Here is a 19,341-nt window from a genome sequence, read left to right as displayed (position 1 = left end):
TATCCTTTGCCGCTTGCATCATGAAGGATAACGATCCTGCTTTGAGTTCATCTATTTTGATGCAAAAACAGGTGCGGAACAAGTAAAGCACACGATCCCGTTTATAAGCGGCATCCAAACCGCATTTGGAAAAAAGAAAATCGCTCGATGCTAGTCACGAACCGTTTAAAAAAGTGAGCATTTATCTGCCTCCAGCTAAGCGTCAGAAGCCAAGAGAACAGCAGCCATACTCGTAGGGAAGGCAAGGCCAAGAGCTCGTAGCTCGCGTAGGCAAGATTGAACCTTCTTCGGTGCTTGCAGAAGACATGCAGTCCGAGTATCTCAGGCCACAGAAAAGACCGAGATCTAGACGTTAAAGAGCAATTGGAGGCTCTACAGGCATTCTAGACCTCTGAAGCCCGGCGTATTAAATAGACAAATACAGCAATACAACATATATTTCCAACGTGAACTACGCCACAAACATACGAGAGGATCATCTAACCGAGAAAAGAAAGGGTTGCCGAACGCGCAAGCAAAAACTGACGCAACTACAAACCTCAGGAAACCTTCCCAGATTTCTGACCTGTACCATCGATCGCCGACAATCTGTTACGTGGTAGAGGAAGGCTGCGTATCCACACGACGGATACTCTCTGACCGAACTCCTGCAGCAAAGAAGGCACTCGCTTTGTAAGCTGTAGTTTATTTTCTGCTCTGCTTTAGGATAAACCTATTAAAAAAACAACATTCGGGGACGTATCTATAATATTAACACAGTAGACTCGCTGAACATAGCTCGACTCGGAAAATAATCTTCCACGGAAAACCGGTGGAACGAAAAAGCCAAGCGCAAAAGCATTCTGCGTTATAGGACTAGCCAGACATTCAGTATTGACGTAATTCGTTTGCGCTTTATACTCGACATCCGCCCATCGGCAGTAACGCGATCAGCGTAACCCGACAGCGTAGTAAGCCGACCCTGAGCTGCGCTCCTGGGAACCCGTTCGTTTTCAAAGTACAACAGAGATTGGTTTAAATATTCACACAAGTGTTTTTCAAAACGTTTTATTGCATCGTATTTGGTACCTTATGTTTGACAAAGGAAATTACATCTGTAACTGCAGGAATAAGAAGCTGGTCTGTTATTGAAAAAAAATCTTGGGCCCCTTAAAAGTTACAAAGTCTCGGGCTTGCCTGAAACAACTGAGCAAGAAATATATTCTTAGAAATGTAGGGCTTCAAGTATTACAAACCTGTGACACTGTGGAAAAGTTCCAGAGGTATCTAAACTGCAGCACTTTTTTTTTTTCTGCATAACGTGAACAAGGCCTGCTGAGGTTTTAAACTATTAGTCTCTTGATCGCTCGAAACGGTAGTCGGGAGTTCTCCTCTTGGCAACGTCAAGCCATAGTATGTTCTCATTTTGCTTTCGCTCTACGTGAAAAACGCGTGCTATCTTTCCTAATTAGTTGGTGCCACATCACAGTGCGTAATTTTATTTGGTTCTTGCATTACAGCTTTAACGAGCTCAGCCGACCTATTCGGACAGGCGCATCTCCTAACCAGCGACGTCATTTCTTCTCCCCGCCCCGCCTCCCCTCTTTCATTCAGAGAAATCGTTTCAACGGGTTCCCTGGGTTCCCCCGGTTAAAAACTGTGGTGCAAGAACACCAAACTGATCGTGTACAGTGAATTTCAGAGACGCAACGAGCTTATTGAACACACTACGTTTCTTAATTTGGCTTGGTATCCATATGTCCCAGCATCCGCAACGTACCGCGGATGTTGCGGGTTTCGCTCTGTTTATTCTGATTTCACATTGCATACTTCCTATGGACTGAATCATCCCCGTATCAAAATCAGTCAGATGCTAAAGCCCCAACAACTCTTTGTGCTCAGTGAAAGAATCCAGTGCTAAAACAGCATTTTCGCTGTCTGAGATAACAGTAATCTCACAAGACAAATTTAAAGTAATATTTCTGCCACACACCTGCTCTGAAGGCTCCGCACCTCCAGATTTCATATAAATTAGTTTAAAAACATGGGTAGGTAGGTAAGGACGAGGATTGTTGTTTTTTGTTTTTTTTTCTCTTCAATTTTAGCAGCTTTTAATTTTTAAGAAACCAAACAACCTATATCCAGTAATACGTTAGATATTTTATATATATACTTTGTCAGCAGGATAAAAAAAAAAACGTAAAACTATTTGAAGGCAACAGTTTTTTTCCCTTCCGTTCTCCGTGTAAGTCAGAACAATTCAGCAGGTGCGTGACAAAAATATTATATGCCAGATATGGTCCAATGTCATTTTTTTCCAATACAGTTGTTCATATTTCATTGGCCAGTTCTTCAGGTTCTGCAGAACTATCTCCGTTAACTGTGATCTTCATATCCTCTTCATAACCAGGGGGCATGAAAGCCAAAGCGTAAGGGAAAAGCTTATGACAATTTGCTCTGTAAGTTTCAGATGCTTCTTTACAGTCTCCAAGGCTACCGTCACATAAAGCTTCTAATACCTCCATACAAGTCTAATTAAAGAGAAAAATAGAGAAACGTTACCGACTCTTCAACGTTCACCCGAGCACTCACAAACAAACCGCGAATCCCGAGAGCTGTTTTCAGGTGTCCGCCACCACCGAGGGACTTTTTTCTAGCTAGCAGCAGCACGATGTAGCGGCGTAGGTTCCTCTGAAATGATGTGCTTTCAAGGGATTTAAGCAGCAGCTGGGAAGCTCAGCTGAAGAGAAATATTCTCATTCATCACCTATAACTCATTTTCCTGAAACTACTCTTTCTCACTGCTCGGCAAGCGGGCTTATCGGCAAGCAAAGGCACCTCGATTGAGGTTCCCCCCAAGACTTTTTTTGGACGCACTAAGCGTTTCAGCAATACGTGACATAAATGCACATTTCTATATTCTAGAACCCATTTTTCGTTTGTGAAAATACACCACGTTTTCCTAAAATTTACTTTGGAGAATGCACCTTCATACAGCAATCGGAAGAACCGTGGAATGCAGTTAAAACGTAAAAAACGCGCTAAGTGAATAAACCCAACTCTAGGCGGTCCCATTTCTGACAGTGCAAACTGTTTTCCCCACAGTCAAGGGTGCGTGACTTACTGTGCGTGGCTGCAACTACTGAACGGAACCGCAACCTGGGTTTTTCACGTCCTGCACAGTTATTTGCATTTTTGTATCCACGTAACGATTTAGAAGAGGAAAAGGAGGTTGCCTGCTTTTATGGTTTTGTTTCAACGTCACTTGCAAATGTGAGAGGCTGAGCTTCCAGAGAGCTCGTCTGCATTCAGCATCCTTGCACCTCGCACAGCTATTCTTTTCCCACTCCTCAGGAACTTACTATAGCTTTTATTTGTTCTGTGTTGAGGGTGACTGTTTGGTCCCCCTCGCTATGGCGTCCTGAAGTTCTCTTGGACAAGCCCTGTACTGCCTTGCGTGAGCACTGCGCCACACGAGAATATACAGGAGGTCACGTACATCTCATTTAACATGTGCAACGTGCCCAGAGACATGCGATCCCTACTGCAAATCAAACGTCACTTCCTAGCTTATGAGAACGCGTTTCAAGATATGTCTATCCCCCCTTCAGATCCTGATATTAAAGGGCACTTCCACTGGAGAAATAACACGGTTTCTGCCTAGCTATTTACTAAATGACGTGTGCAAAACAGACAAATTTTCAGTGCCGATGACCCCGACGGCCCTTTCTCTCACGTGACAACCCACGCTCCCTAACATCAAGCGCAGCAATCATTTCAGCTTCCTCTTACCTCTGTAACTTGCACAAAGCTTTTGTAGACAGAGAAGCAGTACTAGTTCACAATTTATGTCTGTTACCTGAAGATTTCTGTTAATGAGGGATTCGTCCAGGGTCATCGCCAGCTCCACCGCTCTTTTCTGACTGGAAGGATCTAAATAGTACATCATTCTGGCAGCTACAAGAAGAAACACAAGCTTCAACATTCAACGGAAAACCAAAATTTATTATAAGCAAACATAAAATAGAGATAGACAGTGTGACTAATAGGCAATATTAACCGTAGATCTGCAGTAGCAGTTCAAAATAACACGATGTGAAGCATTACAGACGATACCTGAGCAGTTAGGAGGGCAGCTGTTATTAAACGCTAGACAAAGCATTGAAACCAGTAGGTCGCTTCTATCCTGCAGGATAGGAGCGTTTGGTAGCAAACCGTACGGACAACAAAGAGAACCCATCGGATCTGCTGCCACAGAGCACGGCTCCTTCCAGCAGCAGCACTCCTATTTCTGGGGCGCAAAAGACATCAGTGCACTGAAACCCGTTACAACACGATCGTAGCACAGAACAGAGATGCAACCGAACAGAAGCTCCGAGTCCCACACGAGGGGTGCTTGGAACTCGGACGTCAGAGAGGGCACAAAGAATGAACTCGCTATTCATTGAGGCCAGATTGACTCACAGAGCCAAGACAGTAACGCTGACCCCTTGGGCGCCTTACATCCTGCTTTCCCACTATAACACTGCAATACCTGATAGCGGGTACTCAGCACGCTTCTCGACAGTCAGTCTCTTCAAAGACACATAATAGAAAACTTTACAGCTCTGACCCAGGCGAGGGATAGCATTCCGCACGGAATGAGCAGGTTTTACGCGGCTGGTGCAGGCAGCGAAAGGACGCTGCCAGATCCGAGAGAACACAGAAGCCGGGCAGGAAAAGGAAAAAGGCAAAATACCTGATAACCTATGCGGTAGCGAGTCATAGTTCTTCTTAAGAAAAGCTTCATTGAAGTTCTTTGGATTAGTCGCTCCAAAAAGCCGATTCATCTCTTGGTTCAACACTGTTCTAACTGCATCAGGCAGATCCTTACTTTCAGACACTAACGAAGAGGAAAAACAAGTTAAACCGGAGGTAATCACAGTCAAATGTACTTCACGTTTTTATTTTTGTGATATTCGCATTATTGGCAAGATTGAAAAGGACATATCTCAAAGGAAGATGCATAAAATAAGGTAAGTAACCAGGACTGCTTGGAAAAAGCTGAGATAAAGTTTTCTGACGCGCAGAAAAAAACCGAAGCCATTTACTCCGATACATTGTCTATCTGGCTGATTAAAGCCTGTTAGGCTCAAAGACTGAGACGAGAAAAGTCTCTTCTTAAACATATCTGGTCTTTAGCCATCGAGACGAAGAAACACTTCCGGGGAAGGGAGAAAAGCCTTCCAGTCATCCAGCGCAAAAAAAGACGCGATTCTACTCTTTCTCCTTACGCTCCGACACAACTGAGAGCACAGAAGCCACGTCACTCATTCTGCCGTTTCTATTTGCTTCTCTGGCTCTCGCAGGGACTCACCGCATTGCTCACAGTTGGAAAGATACTAACTAGCACTCGTTCAAAGACTAACGGGATCCAGCCGCAATTACGCTACAGATACCTAATTTAACGTATAGTCAGGTGCTTGAAAAGCTTTCTAATGTTATTACTAATTGTTTTGCATTAACGATGCTAACAGTTTGTAAACTAAGAACCAATGACCGTATGTAGGTTAGGCATCATCTGGAAGCACAGACAGATGAAGTCATGCCCGACAGATACATACCGCTGCTGAAGAGATGAATCATACACTCGTGAAGCCAAGGATGACTGGAGTCGATAGCAAAAGCTCTCTTCACAGACTGAAGCATCAGAAGGAACTTCTCTGGAAAAGAAGGAATTGGCAAACGGTCAAAAAAACGTAGCTGAAACACAATGCCGTACGCTGCAGGAAAACTTAACGTCTGGAATTAGGACGATCAAAACAAATTAAAGGTGAGCGTTCTACAGGAACCGTTTCTTTTGCAATAGACATTTATTTAGCCAGTGATTTAGACCTGTTAAACTAGGAAGTAAACTTGAAGTTAACTAGTTCATAAAGCACAGTATTTAACTGATGCTAATATTTAACTGATTCTAAAGCTGAGCGCTTCAAAGGACTCCTTAGCAAGCGTGCATTGCTTCTACACGCTGTGTGTTCCGCAGACTTGTGATGCAAACAGGTAACGAGGGCAACTGCAGGCTGGGAGAATTAGTTTTATAGCCCAACAGCTTCTACGAGCAGCAAAAAAAACCCAGATAACCAGCAAGCATTCCAACTCTGCATTCTTCACAGAATGCTAATGGCTACGTTGTTTGCACAATGAATCGTTACGTCTCCAAAGGGTCTGATTCCTCAATAGATCAACGCGTGGCTCTTCAAGTCCTACGTTAGAATCCAAACGAACACGTTGCTTTATTTCGCCACAGCTCTTACCTACCTTTTCGAAAATAAATCTCGAAGGCAAAGAGATGCGTCTCTATTTTGTTCTTCACTAAATTCTTCAGGGGGGTCAAAAATTTAATGGCTTCTTCCAAAGGTGCTTCAACCTACAGATTCCGGGAAGGACATATAAGTAAGACATTAACAACTCTCTCACAAGTCAAGCTGCATCAGAAGGTTACCCTCAAACCATAATGCACGTGATACTTAGCACCTGTTATAAATTGTGCTTATTCTCCTCCGTGTCTGAACACAGACCGTCAACTCCGACTGCTTTGCGACGCCTACAAATCGTATTTTCCTATTGAGATACATCTTGGCCTTCTGTCATATATCAGAAGTAACAACAATTGTGGCTGAACCTGCACAGTCATGTGCCGAAAGCTACACACGCAGGCCTAAAATACCAATAAATAATTGGTTTATGCTCGTTCCTGACAGAGCCTGTTCAAGCAAGCTGCAGGCAGGTTCCGGACAGCTGCCGGGTCGTGGCAACGTTCCCACCTAAGACATTAATGACGGGTTAGAAGAAACTAGATACCGACTTCGGTCAGCGGCTCTTAGCTAGCACAACTCGGTAATGCATGGCTTAAACACAAATAAATTCGCTTCATTTGGACTCCTTACAAACGGACCTCTTGCATTAAAAGATTAAGGATCATTAGAACAAGAAAATTCTGCTGTCCCGTGTAAATTCTAATAAAATTCATAGAATCCTAGAATCACGAGGTTGGAAAGGACCTACAAGGCCACCTAGAGCAACTGTCAACAAACGTAAGTTGTCTGTAATGCTTTTGCAACGTTGAAGCAATTGGCTTCATTAAGCTGCACAAGGAAACGCTGAAGATGGTGACAGACACCTCGCAGAGCTCTGGCTAAACACAGACTCTATCAGTTCTCGTTATCAAAACTTAATGGTTTGTACATGCTGCTGGGAGCTCGCGTAAGCGAGTCGCAACTCCACACTTAAAAACTGTTAAGAACACACCAGTCCCATTCCAAAGCTACGTGCTTAACGCCAAAGTAACGTATCATCCGCCAAGGAAATCTGGTTTCGACTCCTGCAGGAAAACCGTTTGCAAGTGACCAACAATGTCAGAAATGGTATTTCAGTCCTGACAGCCAACCGGATCTGGAGCTCTCTAAAGCACGATTCCGATACTAAACATGGAATAGAATTTGCAAAGATTTGTCAAAGGAACGCACTATACAGCTGTAACTATTCCCTGTAACTTGAGGACAGCTTAGGTTTTCACAAGATATCCCATGACATCCTCTGCTCCAGAGCATGCCATTGAAACCAGTTCACTCTTACCGAGCATCACAATTAGAGCGCTTCTTCCTGCAATAAAGTGGGAGTAGTTAAGTTTCTCGAGTCCCTTGGTTCCTGGCTGTAAATTTCACTTTGTCTGCTTTCCAGTACGCCCCGCAAAAGCCAATAATATTCATCACACTTGCAAAGTGAAAATATTGGATTCCCAATCCAGCAATACTCGGATGCTGTACTGCCGTGAGTAAAGCATTTTTGCCGTCAGTTTTCCCGGTATCTTCCCCCACCTTTTTTTCCAAATATTTTCCTACTCCTTCCAGACACATTATCGCAACAACTTTCCAGGTCACCTTCCTTTCTGACCCTCCTGCAGAGGGATGCATCTTACTCCCGATTTCGAAATTCACCTCGTTCTAGTCGACTGCTGTTTCTAAACAGCTTCTTCCAACTTTCCTTCCACATTCAAAACAAGCGCGATTAAATGCTGTCAAAGCGCTCTGTGCCTTTATGTCTCCTTCTCCACAAAGCGTCAACACTTATTAACTCAAAACTTAATATGAGCCACGACGAGTCCAAAAGCAATCAGGTTACATACGGATGCGCACCTGTTCAGCTATCAATAGGGTACAGTCAGCAAACACACAAAGACACTTTCACCTGAACCAAGAGCCCGTGACTTCAATTGCGACCTTGGAAAACTAGGCACAAAAGCAGTCCTTTTATTAAACTGTTCACAGTATCCCTGCCAAACCGTTCCTGGCAAATAGGTTTTACGATGTAATTTTTTTTAACGCTGCCCGCAAAAAGCAGGTAGGCATAAAATAACCAGGTTGTCAGAAAGGCTTTCAAACGGTCTGCAAGCTCACAGCAACTTCCCGTAAATTTTGGCTTAATGCGACATTAGTAAGCACCTTGGCCAATTTCTCAGGAATCAGTTCTTCTTTCGGGCCTCCGATTTCTTCATCGTCGTCATCTTTCTTCTTTTTCTGATTCCTCTGTTGCTTCTCTTTCTCGGCATTCTTCTTCTCCTCCTCCAGCTGTGCTTTCTTCTGTGCTCTTCTCTGCTTATTTCGTAGCTTCTTCAGCTCCTTATCAGACATATTTGCTGTATATATAGAAAGGGCAAAACGGACAACATCGATGCATAACGTTAATGAGTGTCAAGTGTCAGGTGCCACCGACTTTTAAACCACATCTACTAACTACTGACGCTGCTATTACAATTGTAAAAGTTTGTTTAGTAGAGAGATTATTTATAGTCTACGCTGTTATTTCTTTTGTGAAATGAGGGCAACGGGGGTTTGAACAATTAGAGCAAGCTGACGGCAAGACTAAGTCATTACCAAATGACTTGAGCGTCAGGAATAAAAGCTCACGCCGACACAAACTGATTTCTTCCTTAGGCATCCGTAACAAAGAAATTATATTTAAGGTATTAAATAGCGTAACAAAAACAAGGCGAATGGTCATACTTCGACGTAGAAACCTCCAGCTTTGCTTTTCGTGTCCTACCAATACCTTACACTTGTCTCACAGTCAGATCCTGCCCTCCCTCCAATTAAAGCACAGAGAAATCATTGAAAATGCATCAGAAAGCAGCTACAGGGAATTCGGCAACGCTCCTACTCGTCTTCGTATGAACCCAAATCCACGTAAATGAACAGGAAACAGGAAATCTTCTACCTGGACAAGTTCTTCTCTAAGTATTCAAAAGCCTTATTTTGTAGCGCTAGAAGTGCTCCAAGCCGCAACCACTGAAGTTGCTCTCCCTCTAATGAGAAGATGGGCCGAAAAGAAAATTAAAGACTTAAACTTCTTTTAAATTAACAGCAAGAGATGGCTACATTTAACCCGCTAGCCATTTCACTGCGTGCCGATTTTTACGTATAGCATCTTCTTCGATCTGTTACAGATGAACAACCGTGAGATTTCAATGTTTTGTCAGCTGTTTCCTAACAGAAATGCTTTTACTTAAGAATTACAACTGTTACTACAAAAAACAAAAATCACAGATTTTTTCCTACTAGATACAAACTTAGATTTGTTTCGCTGTCAGTAGAATATTTACTTTTACTTCCAGGACAACTTACCATCTGAGTTAAACGCTTCTATTTGGTTACAATAACAAACTTACAGTTGGCAACCGTAGAAGGGTTGGGCCTTCTGAAAATATTCACCGATTAGCGAAACTTAAACAAATCTGGAGGGTTGAATACCTGTATCGGCCTCGTGCTCTTTATTTTCATCTGTTAAGGGATTATCGTGAAGTTTCAAATATATCTCTATGGCAATCCGTGCCGCTTTGAAGTAGAATGGATGCTGTCGAAGTACATCTTCTAGCTTTAACAAGTCCACGTAAGACCTAAGAGTAATCTTCCTCATGCAGTAAGTGTGGAAGTCAAACTGGTCGTCTGTGATTTCTACAAAATGCTAACACAACATAACGTCATTTAGCAAGCGTTAATCACATGCTAAACTTGACTCGACCCGCTTCCCTCCCCTCCAAAAGGAATAATTTAGTAGAAGACTGCTGCTGACGCTAACTTTTCCAAGTGTGAATTAAAAAAAGCAAAAATGTCATGGTAAAAAAACGACAAAACCACCAAAACAGAAGACATCCTAGGTCAGAACCGAATCGTCCAGCCCACAGCATCTCAGCTGTAACAACCCTCTCACAACGTGAACTTTAAGAGATGATCCTGCCTTGATTGCTAACAAGTGACGCTCGAATTTTTCTTTTATTAACTCATTTCATTTTTTCACTTCGTACTTCTGACTTCCATCAACTACTGTGGCAATTAATTCCACGTGGCGTGGCACGAGAAAGTACTTGCTCTTGTTCTGTTTCCTCAGCGTCACCCAACGCTTTTGTTTGAGGGAAAGTCATACCCTTCTTCCACTTGCCAATGTATTTATGATCTCGTACAGCTGCTGCTGGTCAAATTGAGGATGAAATACTAGGTGTGACAAGCTAAGTGCACTCCCCTCGTGTAGAAGCTATTCCATAGCTTATGTTCTACCGGCTCGTTTTTAAAAAGAGCAACATACGATAATCAAATGTAAACTACGGATTTCCATAACGGAAGGAAAAGTAATTCCCAACACCGTTAGTCCTTTCAGCCAATTTTCAGCCAGTCCTCTACCCCAGTACAGATTCTGGAAAACTGCTCCGCAATTTCTTTCCCGAGCAGCAGTAATTCACAGCAGACAGGCAAAGTGCTCTTCTAGTCCCTCGTTCCCCAGCTAGACACGTTTCTTTAAAAGGTGTGCGCCAACAGAATGTGGTCTTGGCCACTGTTTGGGAATCACGTTCACGGTATTTCCTGTGAGCTGCTACAAATAAGTTCTGCCAGCAGAGAAGCGTCAGCGTTGAAACCTTAAGTGTCTCCTTTTGAAAAGATGCGTTGCTTCCTGCTACTCCTCCTTTCCAAGTACTTCACACCCTCAGCTATCTTGCCATGTTAATACGCTTACCTGCTTGAAAAACAAATAAAACATGATACGGCTGTGGGTTGCTGTCGTCGTTTAATTTTGGGAATCTGCACATCCCAAACTTCTTTTGTTTGCTTACAGTGGATGTGCATTTGACGCGCAAGGTTTTATCCCTCTGATTTTGGATAAAATTTCCACTTTAAGAAGTTTCCATACTTCTAATAGTTTCCCTTTCAATCTGTAGCTTGGTCTTAGCCTTTATTTTGAAAGGAGAAGATGCTAGAATGAAAATAATGAACTCTGTTTTTGACAGTTTCCTGTTCCTCCCCGGATCTTTACAATACTTTATATACTCTAACACACTGCTATCTAATTTTAAGGTGAAAACATCCTTTTTATCAGCTCCCCGGCATCCAACAAGAAACAAAAATCACTCCGAGAGCTACATGAAGTACACGCTTACTGCTCAACAAGGAAACATACCAGCAATGTAAATTTCAGCTAGTACTTTGCAACCCAGCCAGTCTGACTAGATACATACTCTCTCAATTTCATGGCATTTCTTAAGTGCTTCTCCAAATTTATTCATCGCTTTGTAAGCCTGCGCACATTCTGTCTGAAACCACATGCACTGCATCTCATTCAAGTTCTCCACTGCCGAGGTTCCTTCCTACAAGCAAAAACAGCGTTGTTAAAAAACACATCTCAATTAGTTAATCAGTTAAAAGCGCAAGTGAATAGGCCAGGGGAACTCTAAATTTCAACAGTGAGGTCCTCAAAGTACCGACGTTGCCGTAATACAAATTATTCCTTCATATACATTAATATATTCCTTTTGTGCACTTGCACTCCGATACAAGCTTTGCTGTACCGCCGCCACTGACGTGGTCCCGTATTTCCACAGCATTATCTGTTTCCTTCACCCACAACGCTGCGTCAAACAACGGGCAAGACGGATTTGCCTCGCCTGTTAACCAGGTCTCCAAAGTGAAGATACCATTCCTCTACGCTTCTATTTTCAGAAGACTCAAACTTGCAGTGAATAGCCATGTAGTGACCACTTAGCTGCGATATCCTCATGTAAGGATAGCAAAGGCACTCATTTAATTGCTTTTAATACTGTGTGCGAGTCTATCGCATTGGTAAAGCAAAGCAGTACCAGCAGTTTTGAAGATTTCTGATACAGAAATGCTCGCGACTGTCTGTCTCATCTGGTATTTGTATGTACTTGCACAGACCTGTAGAACTGACGTGCCTTTCAAGGTCAACACCAGTTTCGGCCATTCACAAAGTTTACTCCAGTCACACAGAAAAATAAAAAATAAAAACAAGCGAAGCAAGAACGAGCCAAGAACCAAGGCCGGGAACACAACGGATAATATTCAAATGTAAGAGTAGGGAGAATGCCCCAGATGAAAGAGAAAGGCAGTCTTCCAATGAGTCGCATTGGAGCGACAAGAAATCAGAAAAACGGCCCAGGTTCCACTTCCAATAGTTTTCATTTAGGACCTTCAGAATTGTTTTTCAAAAAGCTTGTACTTGGAGCAGTAGAAACAAGATCAAAGGAGGATGAAAACCAAAAAGGGCAACGTAGTCAAGTACTAATTTTGACGTTTCGTTCTGGGCAACTACGCTTGCTTTTCTGACGTCATCTTGAAGCCGCTTAGGGCATGCAAGTAAGTCAGTAGGACTGCATTCAGAATAATTTTGCACCTGTACACATAAACACACAAACCTTTTGGGGTTAAATCATTTTTTCTTTAAATTTCATCTGGTGTTTGCCTGCACACCCCCCAAAAAAATTTATTTTCAAAAGAAGTCCTTCATTTTCCCTCCTAACTGCCCCCACTCATACTACGGTACTACAGGCTGTCCTTAGTCTTCAACCAAGAGAAAAATGGGCAAGACATAAACGATAGGGCCGGAACTAAACAACCCTATTGTTCGAGAAAGACATCAAGCGATTTTGACTTTCCTTTTTATAAGATACCAACAGTAAGATAAATAAATTTCAAAAGTAACTAACCTATGAGACATCTAACCTATTAGAATAGTTGACGGCAGGCACAAAAGCTGATGCGTGAAATTCAGTAATCCGTACGGTGCAAACTCTTCCTGACCGCTGACAGAGTAAGCAGATGCAAACAAAAAGATACCGTGTGCAGCTTCCCTTTGTGCCTACTGACCGTGGCTTTGGGGATGAAAGCTGGTCTGCAAAAAGATGGCGTTTTAGGAATGCTCTCATTCCACGGCCACACAATTTCTTCACACGACTTTCTTATTTATAGGGATGTTTGACTATTCCTAACGTATTCTGTGAGAACAAATATTAAGACCAGAGAATTTTCATCCAGAAAGGGCATCCCTACTTGCATTTTCCCTACTTGGCAATGAAAAAAGGTAAAATGCTTTATCTCCGTATTTTCCGTTAATTCTAAAGAATCGTGCTGTGTAATTCAAACCGTGATGCTGACTACAACAATCAGTAAAGCCAGAAACCACAGTTCATCTGAAACTGAACCTGAGGATTGCAATAACGTTAAGTGGAAAGCTAACACAAGACTCCATACGGGATTAGGCCTATGTTATGCCAAAGAGTTACAGTTAAATGGAACCGACCCGTGTAAATTTCGAACACATTTCCTCTGCTTCTTTAATAAAGTTTGCTTTCAACATGTATTTTGCACATTTGGAGTTGATAAATCGGTCTGCCGTGTCCAAAGCCTGAGCCTCATCCATCCACCTTGCAGCTTCTTTGATATTTCCAGCATGCTTAAAGAAAAAAAGGCAAATTAAACTCAGTAAGTACACAACGCGCGCATTTTCTCCCCTCGCTGCATTAATCTAATTACTTAATTTTTTATACGTTCCCTTTTAAGTGGCTGTCCTGAGGAAAACAACATATCTTTAAAGGGGAAAAAACCCCAAGTAACTACTTTCCGTTCTTCTGGAGTTCCAAAGGTCTCTCAGCACAGGAAGTTCACTTAAAACCACTTGGGTTAATCCCATTTTCATAGAATACTGCGCTGCAGTTGACGAATTAGTTTCAAATAGTAAAGAAAATAAGGGTGTGTACGCGCTGTCAGGTGGAGAACATTTAGAATATCAACTACGTTCTGCAGTGCGGTTTTTATAATTCAAAACCTAATTGTAAATTGACAATGTACATGTGCAGTACGCTTCTCCTTCACCGAATTCTAAAAATGGGCTGATTCAGACAGAATGAAAAACCCGACCGGTCCATCCATAATCTACTTTAAGAACTCACTGAAACACACTCAAACATTTTCCATGGATTCTTTGCGTCTCGCTTAAGACAAGCCCAGCATTTTGATGTTCCCTCAGTAACACCGAAGCGTAAACGCGTGTGAAAACTTTCATCGAGTCAAAAGAATAACCACGGATCACCAAGTGTGAGCCAGGCTTACCTTATAGATTTTTGCCTTCACAAGGAACAGCTCTATCAAAGTGGGAGTACTTTCTATAGCAGCATTTATGTATTCTAGAGCCAGCGACGGCTGCCCTATTTTATCGTAATGTTGAGCCAAATAATACTGGACCCAAAGTAAAGTGGTTGGAGGTTCTTCTTTACCGTCATCTACAGCAAGAAAAAAAAAGAGTGAGATTTTTTTGCTTCAGTTTATTCAGACAACACGGCAGAAGACAAATTCTACGTGCGTAGATGCTGAAGTTAATTGTGCCTCTCTGTCAGGCTGCCACACCAGACCTGGGAGCGTTTCCAAGCTCCAGTTAAGCTCAACACCTTTTAAGTCTGTCTAGACAAGATTTGGGCACAGTTTTCTTTTCTCACACTGTGATTTCCTTTCAGTGAAAGGAAGCCTGAAGTGGCGGGTCAGAAGAGTTGTGTCTGGATCCAAGTAGCCCCTCAATTGGGACAGCCAGATGAGCGGCACTGAGGCGCACCCCACCTGTTCTTGCTGAATACTGCTTTCAGGTGAAGGATAAAGCAAGAAGTCCTGTTGAGCGCAAGTGCTGCCCAGTAACGACATGAAGCATTTCAGCACTTTTAGCATTTAGATGCTTTCCACCCACAAAGTTTATTATTTTCAAATAAAACTGTCTGTTGACAGCTTTAAAAAGGCTTTTCTATCTCTACAATATCACAGTTCATTTAAGCACATCCTACGACAACTGCTATTCAAAAGACAGAAAACTGCAGTTGTGCTTCATGTCCACAGCGCTGCTGATTTTTAGATTTCTGATTTTTCTTACAGAGCACAGCACCTGGCAGAGGGAGGGAAAAAAAAAAGGACCTGGATTCTGGTCCAGTCACCCGATAGGACATAAGTTAACAAGAAATTGTACCGCTCATTCACTTTAGGCTGGAAGAATACCGTTTATTTGAATGAAATTTAGCATCACAGCAAATATTTCATTGCAATTGCAGCAAGTTATTTCCTCAAATGGAGAAGTATGTGTATTTGAAATGCCTGGACAAATTAAAAAAGCTACCGAGTAGTCTTCATTACCGTAGCCTCAGCATGACATTCAATGGAAAAACACAAGCAACTTCTCAAGGAAGCATTACATTATTTCTGCAGAGGGAACGACTGCTTATAACTTCAGTAAAGATGTCTTTAATGTTCTTAATTTATGCTGTCATTTGTGCTATCTTCATTATCATACCGTTATAACCTACCTACTAAAATTTCAAAACCCCTTTTGTTGATAATTTACGCAGAATAGCTTTCCTAGGTATTTTCTTTTCAACACGCTTACGACAGTGACTAAAGAAACACAAAACTATCAGAGAGGACGCTACGGAGGGGGATTCTGTGAACGCAGAATCATGCCTTGCAACACAACTACATTCGTAACCTGGAAAAGGATTTCAACTCCCTAACAACTGCACAAAGAAACAAAAGAGCAACGCAAAACAGACACCGTCTCGCCACCAACTCTGAAAGGGAGAAATCCCTGCAGATTGTGCTACCCAAACAGCGTCGATTCAATTGTTACTTATTGATATAACACCAGCTTTCAAATTTCAGTTTCCTGAAGAATAAGCAATTCAAGCCTTGAAAACGGGATACTTGAACTCAAAACCACAAGAGAAACGGTAACTGGACATGTGAGTAGAGACTTCAAGTTAGACAGCTGAAATCCATTTTAAGGACGGTTGTGGTTTGGTTCTGTTTTGGTTAAGAAGGAAAAACAATCTCACACTTCTTGCACTTCACTGATTCTCTGCCTCTGAATGGTCACAAGGTTCCTACCAGGCACAACTTATTTCGAGCGTGACAGTTTAGCACTCACCATTTGGGTTAAATAACCGGCAACTTCTTAGGGAGGTTTCGTAACCCACCACCAGCTCTTCAATGATTGCCACCTACACGTGCAAGACAAGACCAAAAGAAAAAACACAACAGTAAAATCTAACGGCAAGATGCTACGGCGCTTCAGTTTGAGCTGCCTGGCGGTCCCCAAACTAGTTATTCTTGGGCAGAAGATTCTGCAGCCACCTAAAATGTCACGCAAACGGGATCATACCCAGTATCAGTTAAACCAACAACAAGCTCCCCTCAGTTCAACTCTATAAAGTCTACAATTATTAAGTCTTAGTTTTCTGCATTCTCCAAACGGGCACAAGGCTATGTATATGCTCGTACTTTATTTTTCTGGATATACTAGGCCATAATACACAACAGTGCAGACACTACTGAAGGAAAAAAAATATTGATTTTTTTTTCTTCTCCCTAGTGCAGAACAGCTTTTAAGAGACATCATGTGACAAGTGTGAGAAAAGAATCCTACCTTCTCCTTGTCTTTATATAACGATCGTAAGGTATTAAAGACTGGCGGGCAACCTTTGCTGAAATTCATCCTTAGGAACTTGTCCAGACACTCCTTAAACTTTTCACCTTGAGAGGAAAAAGACCTGTTGATTTTGTTTTATCACGCATTACTTCTCAATTGCGTACAAGTGCTGTTAGAACATTAGCGTTTAAGAAGGAAGCACTAGTGTAGATTATTAGCTGCTCGGCCAAAACGCAGTTACCTGACAAAAAATTTAATGGCAATCTTCTTGGAACTAGTCCCCTCGGGTATTTAGTCCAGGCCTCTTCATAAATCTTTAGCCTCTCCATCATATTAGCTGGAACAGAACAGAACAGTTAACTTTTTCTTTTTTTTTTTTTTGTCAGGATGGGAAAGGGCAGGAGGAAGAGAAAGGAAACATTTGCATCTGCTTAAAAACGATCAGAATACATAGCAACAAATAGACACTTTGTTCATTTATAGTACTACATGACTTCAGGTATTAAGTATGCCTAAATCCCCCGTCCAGCAGTGTTTACAATTCTGTGCCCCTTATCTTAAAGAAGGATTCTCGTCTTACTGTTGTTATCGTGCCTTTTTCCAAAACCTGTACTACCCACGCTGCAAGATTAAGATAAAAACTATAAAAAAGAGCTGTAAGAAGTAATTCTTCTCTATCAACAATGCACGCGGAGATGACTGTTTGTGTTGCTGCTGTTACAACTTCCTCCCTACAATGCATCAAATCATCATCACCTGGTTTAAGTGCCTTTTCGAGGCCCTTGTAGTAGGCCCAGTTTTCAGGATTTCTTTCTTGCAATCCTTTGTAGACATCAACAGCTTCTTCAAGTCTGCCAAGTTGAAGCAGGAGTTCTCCTGTGTGAAACGCAGGAAATTTTAGTACGGTAACAGGAGAGTGAAGCAGTGTAATATCAATAACTCTACAGCAAAAAGATAGATAATCCTCAACTCCACATAGATGCTGACTTTAAAGAAAAAAGATAATAGTTGTATCACAAACCAGCTGACAGATAACCTTTTACTCTAAAAATATGCGCACTTGACATAGCATTCAGTGATTCAGCTGCCATTAACTCTTGAAACTTACTTGAAAATTTAATCTGAAAAGCAAGATGCACATGTTTTTTCTCACTGGTTATTTTAAGCACAGGGAATGAGAAGTACGACATGGTATTTCACGTGTACAGAGCTGCAGATAAAAGAAGGGCTCTTCAGACTGGTACCTAACGAAACTTCAGTGTTTTAAATCAAAACACTGATCTGAGTCATGAATGCTCAAGATCATGCAAGCAAGTTTTCCTTCAGTCATTCTTCAATATACGTTACAGTCGTTAAAAGTGAGGTCTAGATCTTGATATACATAGCACCTTCCCTGACGCTGGAGTGGGAATGCAATTCAATTTCCAATTTCTCAATGAAAATCTGTGTGTTACAGTGCTTTGCTGTGTGCAAATGGGAGGCACTAGAATATGACACACGAGGGGCAAAACATCATCATTCTACACTAAGGCCCGGGCTCTGTTGCAAGAGAAAAACAAAGAAATCAGATTCCAGCATGGGCTGTGAACTAACAGTAACTCGCTAAGTCGGAATTTTTACTCAAACAGTGAGAGGACGGCACAGCATCAAGCAGAAGAGAAGGAAGGCATATACCAAGTGTACCTGTCAGTACAGCTGAACGAATCCAACTTCTGCATTTCACTGTTGGAATTTCAGAATGATAACGTACAGTATTGTTTGGTTGTTATATGCTAGACGATTACATTGGACTGCTTATCTGGACAGTATCTCCATGCATTGCAAGAGTGACTGAGGAAAACCAAAAGCCTTCCACTTGGCCCCGATGGCATCCTGGCTTGCATCAGGAACGGTGCTGCCAGCAGGAACAGGGAAGTAACTGTCCCTCTGTGCTCGGTTCTGGTGAGGCTGCGCCTCCAGTACTGCGTCCAGTTTTGGGCCCCTCGCTGCAAGAAAGACACTGAGGCCCTGGAGCGGGTTCAAAGAAGGGCGACAAAGCTGGAGAGGGGTCTGGAGCACAGGCCTTATGAGGAGCGGCTGAAGGAGCTGGGATTGTTCAGTCTGGAGAAGAGGAGGCTCTGGGAAGACCTTATTGCTGTCTATAACTACCTGAAGAGAGGTTACAGTGAGCTGGGGGACGGCCTCTTCTCTCGTGTCATTAGTGATAGGTCTAAAGGGAACGGCTTTGAGCTGTGCCAGGGGAGATTCAGGCTGGATGCTAGGAAATAGTACTTCTCTGAAAGACTGGTCAGGCACTGGAATGGGCTGCCCAGGAAGGCGGAGGAGTCACCGACCCTAGAAGTGTCCAAGGAACCTTTGGATTTTGTGTTAAGGGACATGGTACGGTGAGAACTATTAGTGATAGGTGGATGGTTGGACCGGTGATCTTGAAGGTCTTCTCCAACCTTGGCGTTTCTGTGATTCTAAGATTATTCCATCCTTTCAGCATTTGGCCTGTCTGTCAGGACCAGCATTAAATCCTAGAGCAGCTAGGCTCTGGCTATGCTACGCAAACAGAATTTTACCTCACCAGCTCAGAACTAT

At 42.4% G+C, this 19,341-nt stretch overlaps 1 protein-coding gene across 1 annotated transcript in view; it reads right to left on the bottom strand.

Annotated features, from left to right (window-relative positions):
• Nucleotides 1-1,031: 1,031 nt before the first annotated feature.
• Nucleotides 1,032-19,341, bottom strand: part of NAA15 (N-alpha-acetyltransferase 15, NatA auxiliary subunit) — a 34,948-nt gene continuing 16,638 nt past the window's right edge. Inside the window, exons 7-20 of the mRNA XM_042870425.1 lie at nucleotides 17,515-17,634; nucleotides 17,000-17,095; nucleotides 16,756-16,862; nucleotides 16,258-16,330; nucleotides 14,409-14,578; nucleotides 13,600-13,752; nucleotides 11,522-11,650; nucleotides 9,765-9,978; nucleotides 8,460-8,653; nucleotides 6,277-6,385; nucleotides 5,583-5,681; nucleotides 4,718-4,861; nucleotides 3,839-3,936; nucleotides 1,032-2,510 (exon numbers count right to left, since the gene is read on the bottom strand). Of these exons, the coding sequence (XP_042726359.1) occupies nucleotides 2,310-2,510; nucleotides 3,839-3,936; nucleotides 4,718-4,861; nucleotides 5,583-5,681; nucleotides 6,277-6,385; nucleotides 8,460-8,653; nucleotides 9,765-9,978; nucleotides 11,522-11,650; nucleotides 13,600-13,752; nucleotides 14,409-14,578; nucleotides 16,258-16,330; nucleotides 16,756-16,862; nucleotides 17,000-17,095; nucleotides 17,515-17,634 (1,907 nt within the window). The 3' untranslated portion in view covers nucleotides 1,032-2,309. The remainder of the gene's footprint in view (nucleotides 2,511-3,838; nucleotides 3,937-4,717; nucleotides 4,862-5,582; nucleotides 5,682-6,276; nucleotides 6,386-8,459; nucleotides 8,654-9,764; nucleotides 9,979-11,521; nucleotides 11,651-13,599; nucleotides 13,753-14,408; nucleotides 14,579-16,257; nucleotides 16,331-16,755; nucleotides 16,863-16,999; nucleotides 17,096-17,514; nucleotides 17,635-19,341) is intronic.

Source organism: Lagopus leucura, unplaced genomic scaffold, assembly GCF_019238085.1.
Source record: "Lagopus leucura isolate 7727_CA_CO unplaced genomic scaffold, USGS_WTPT01 Super-Scaffold_100004, whole genome shotgun sequence".
In the NCBI taxonomy this organism is placed as follows: Eukaryota; Metazoa; Chordata; class Aves; order Galliformes; family Phasianidae; genus Lagopus; species Lagopus leucura.
Note: the sequence above shows the minus strand (reverse complement) of the source record. Positions and strands in the feature narration are given on the sequence as shown.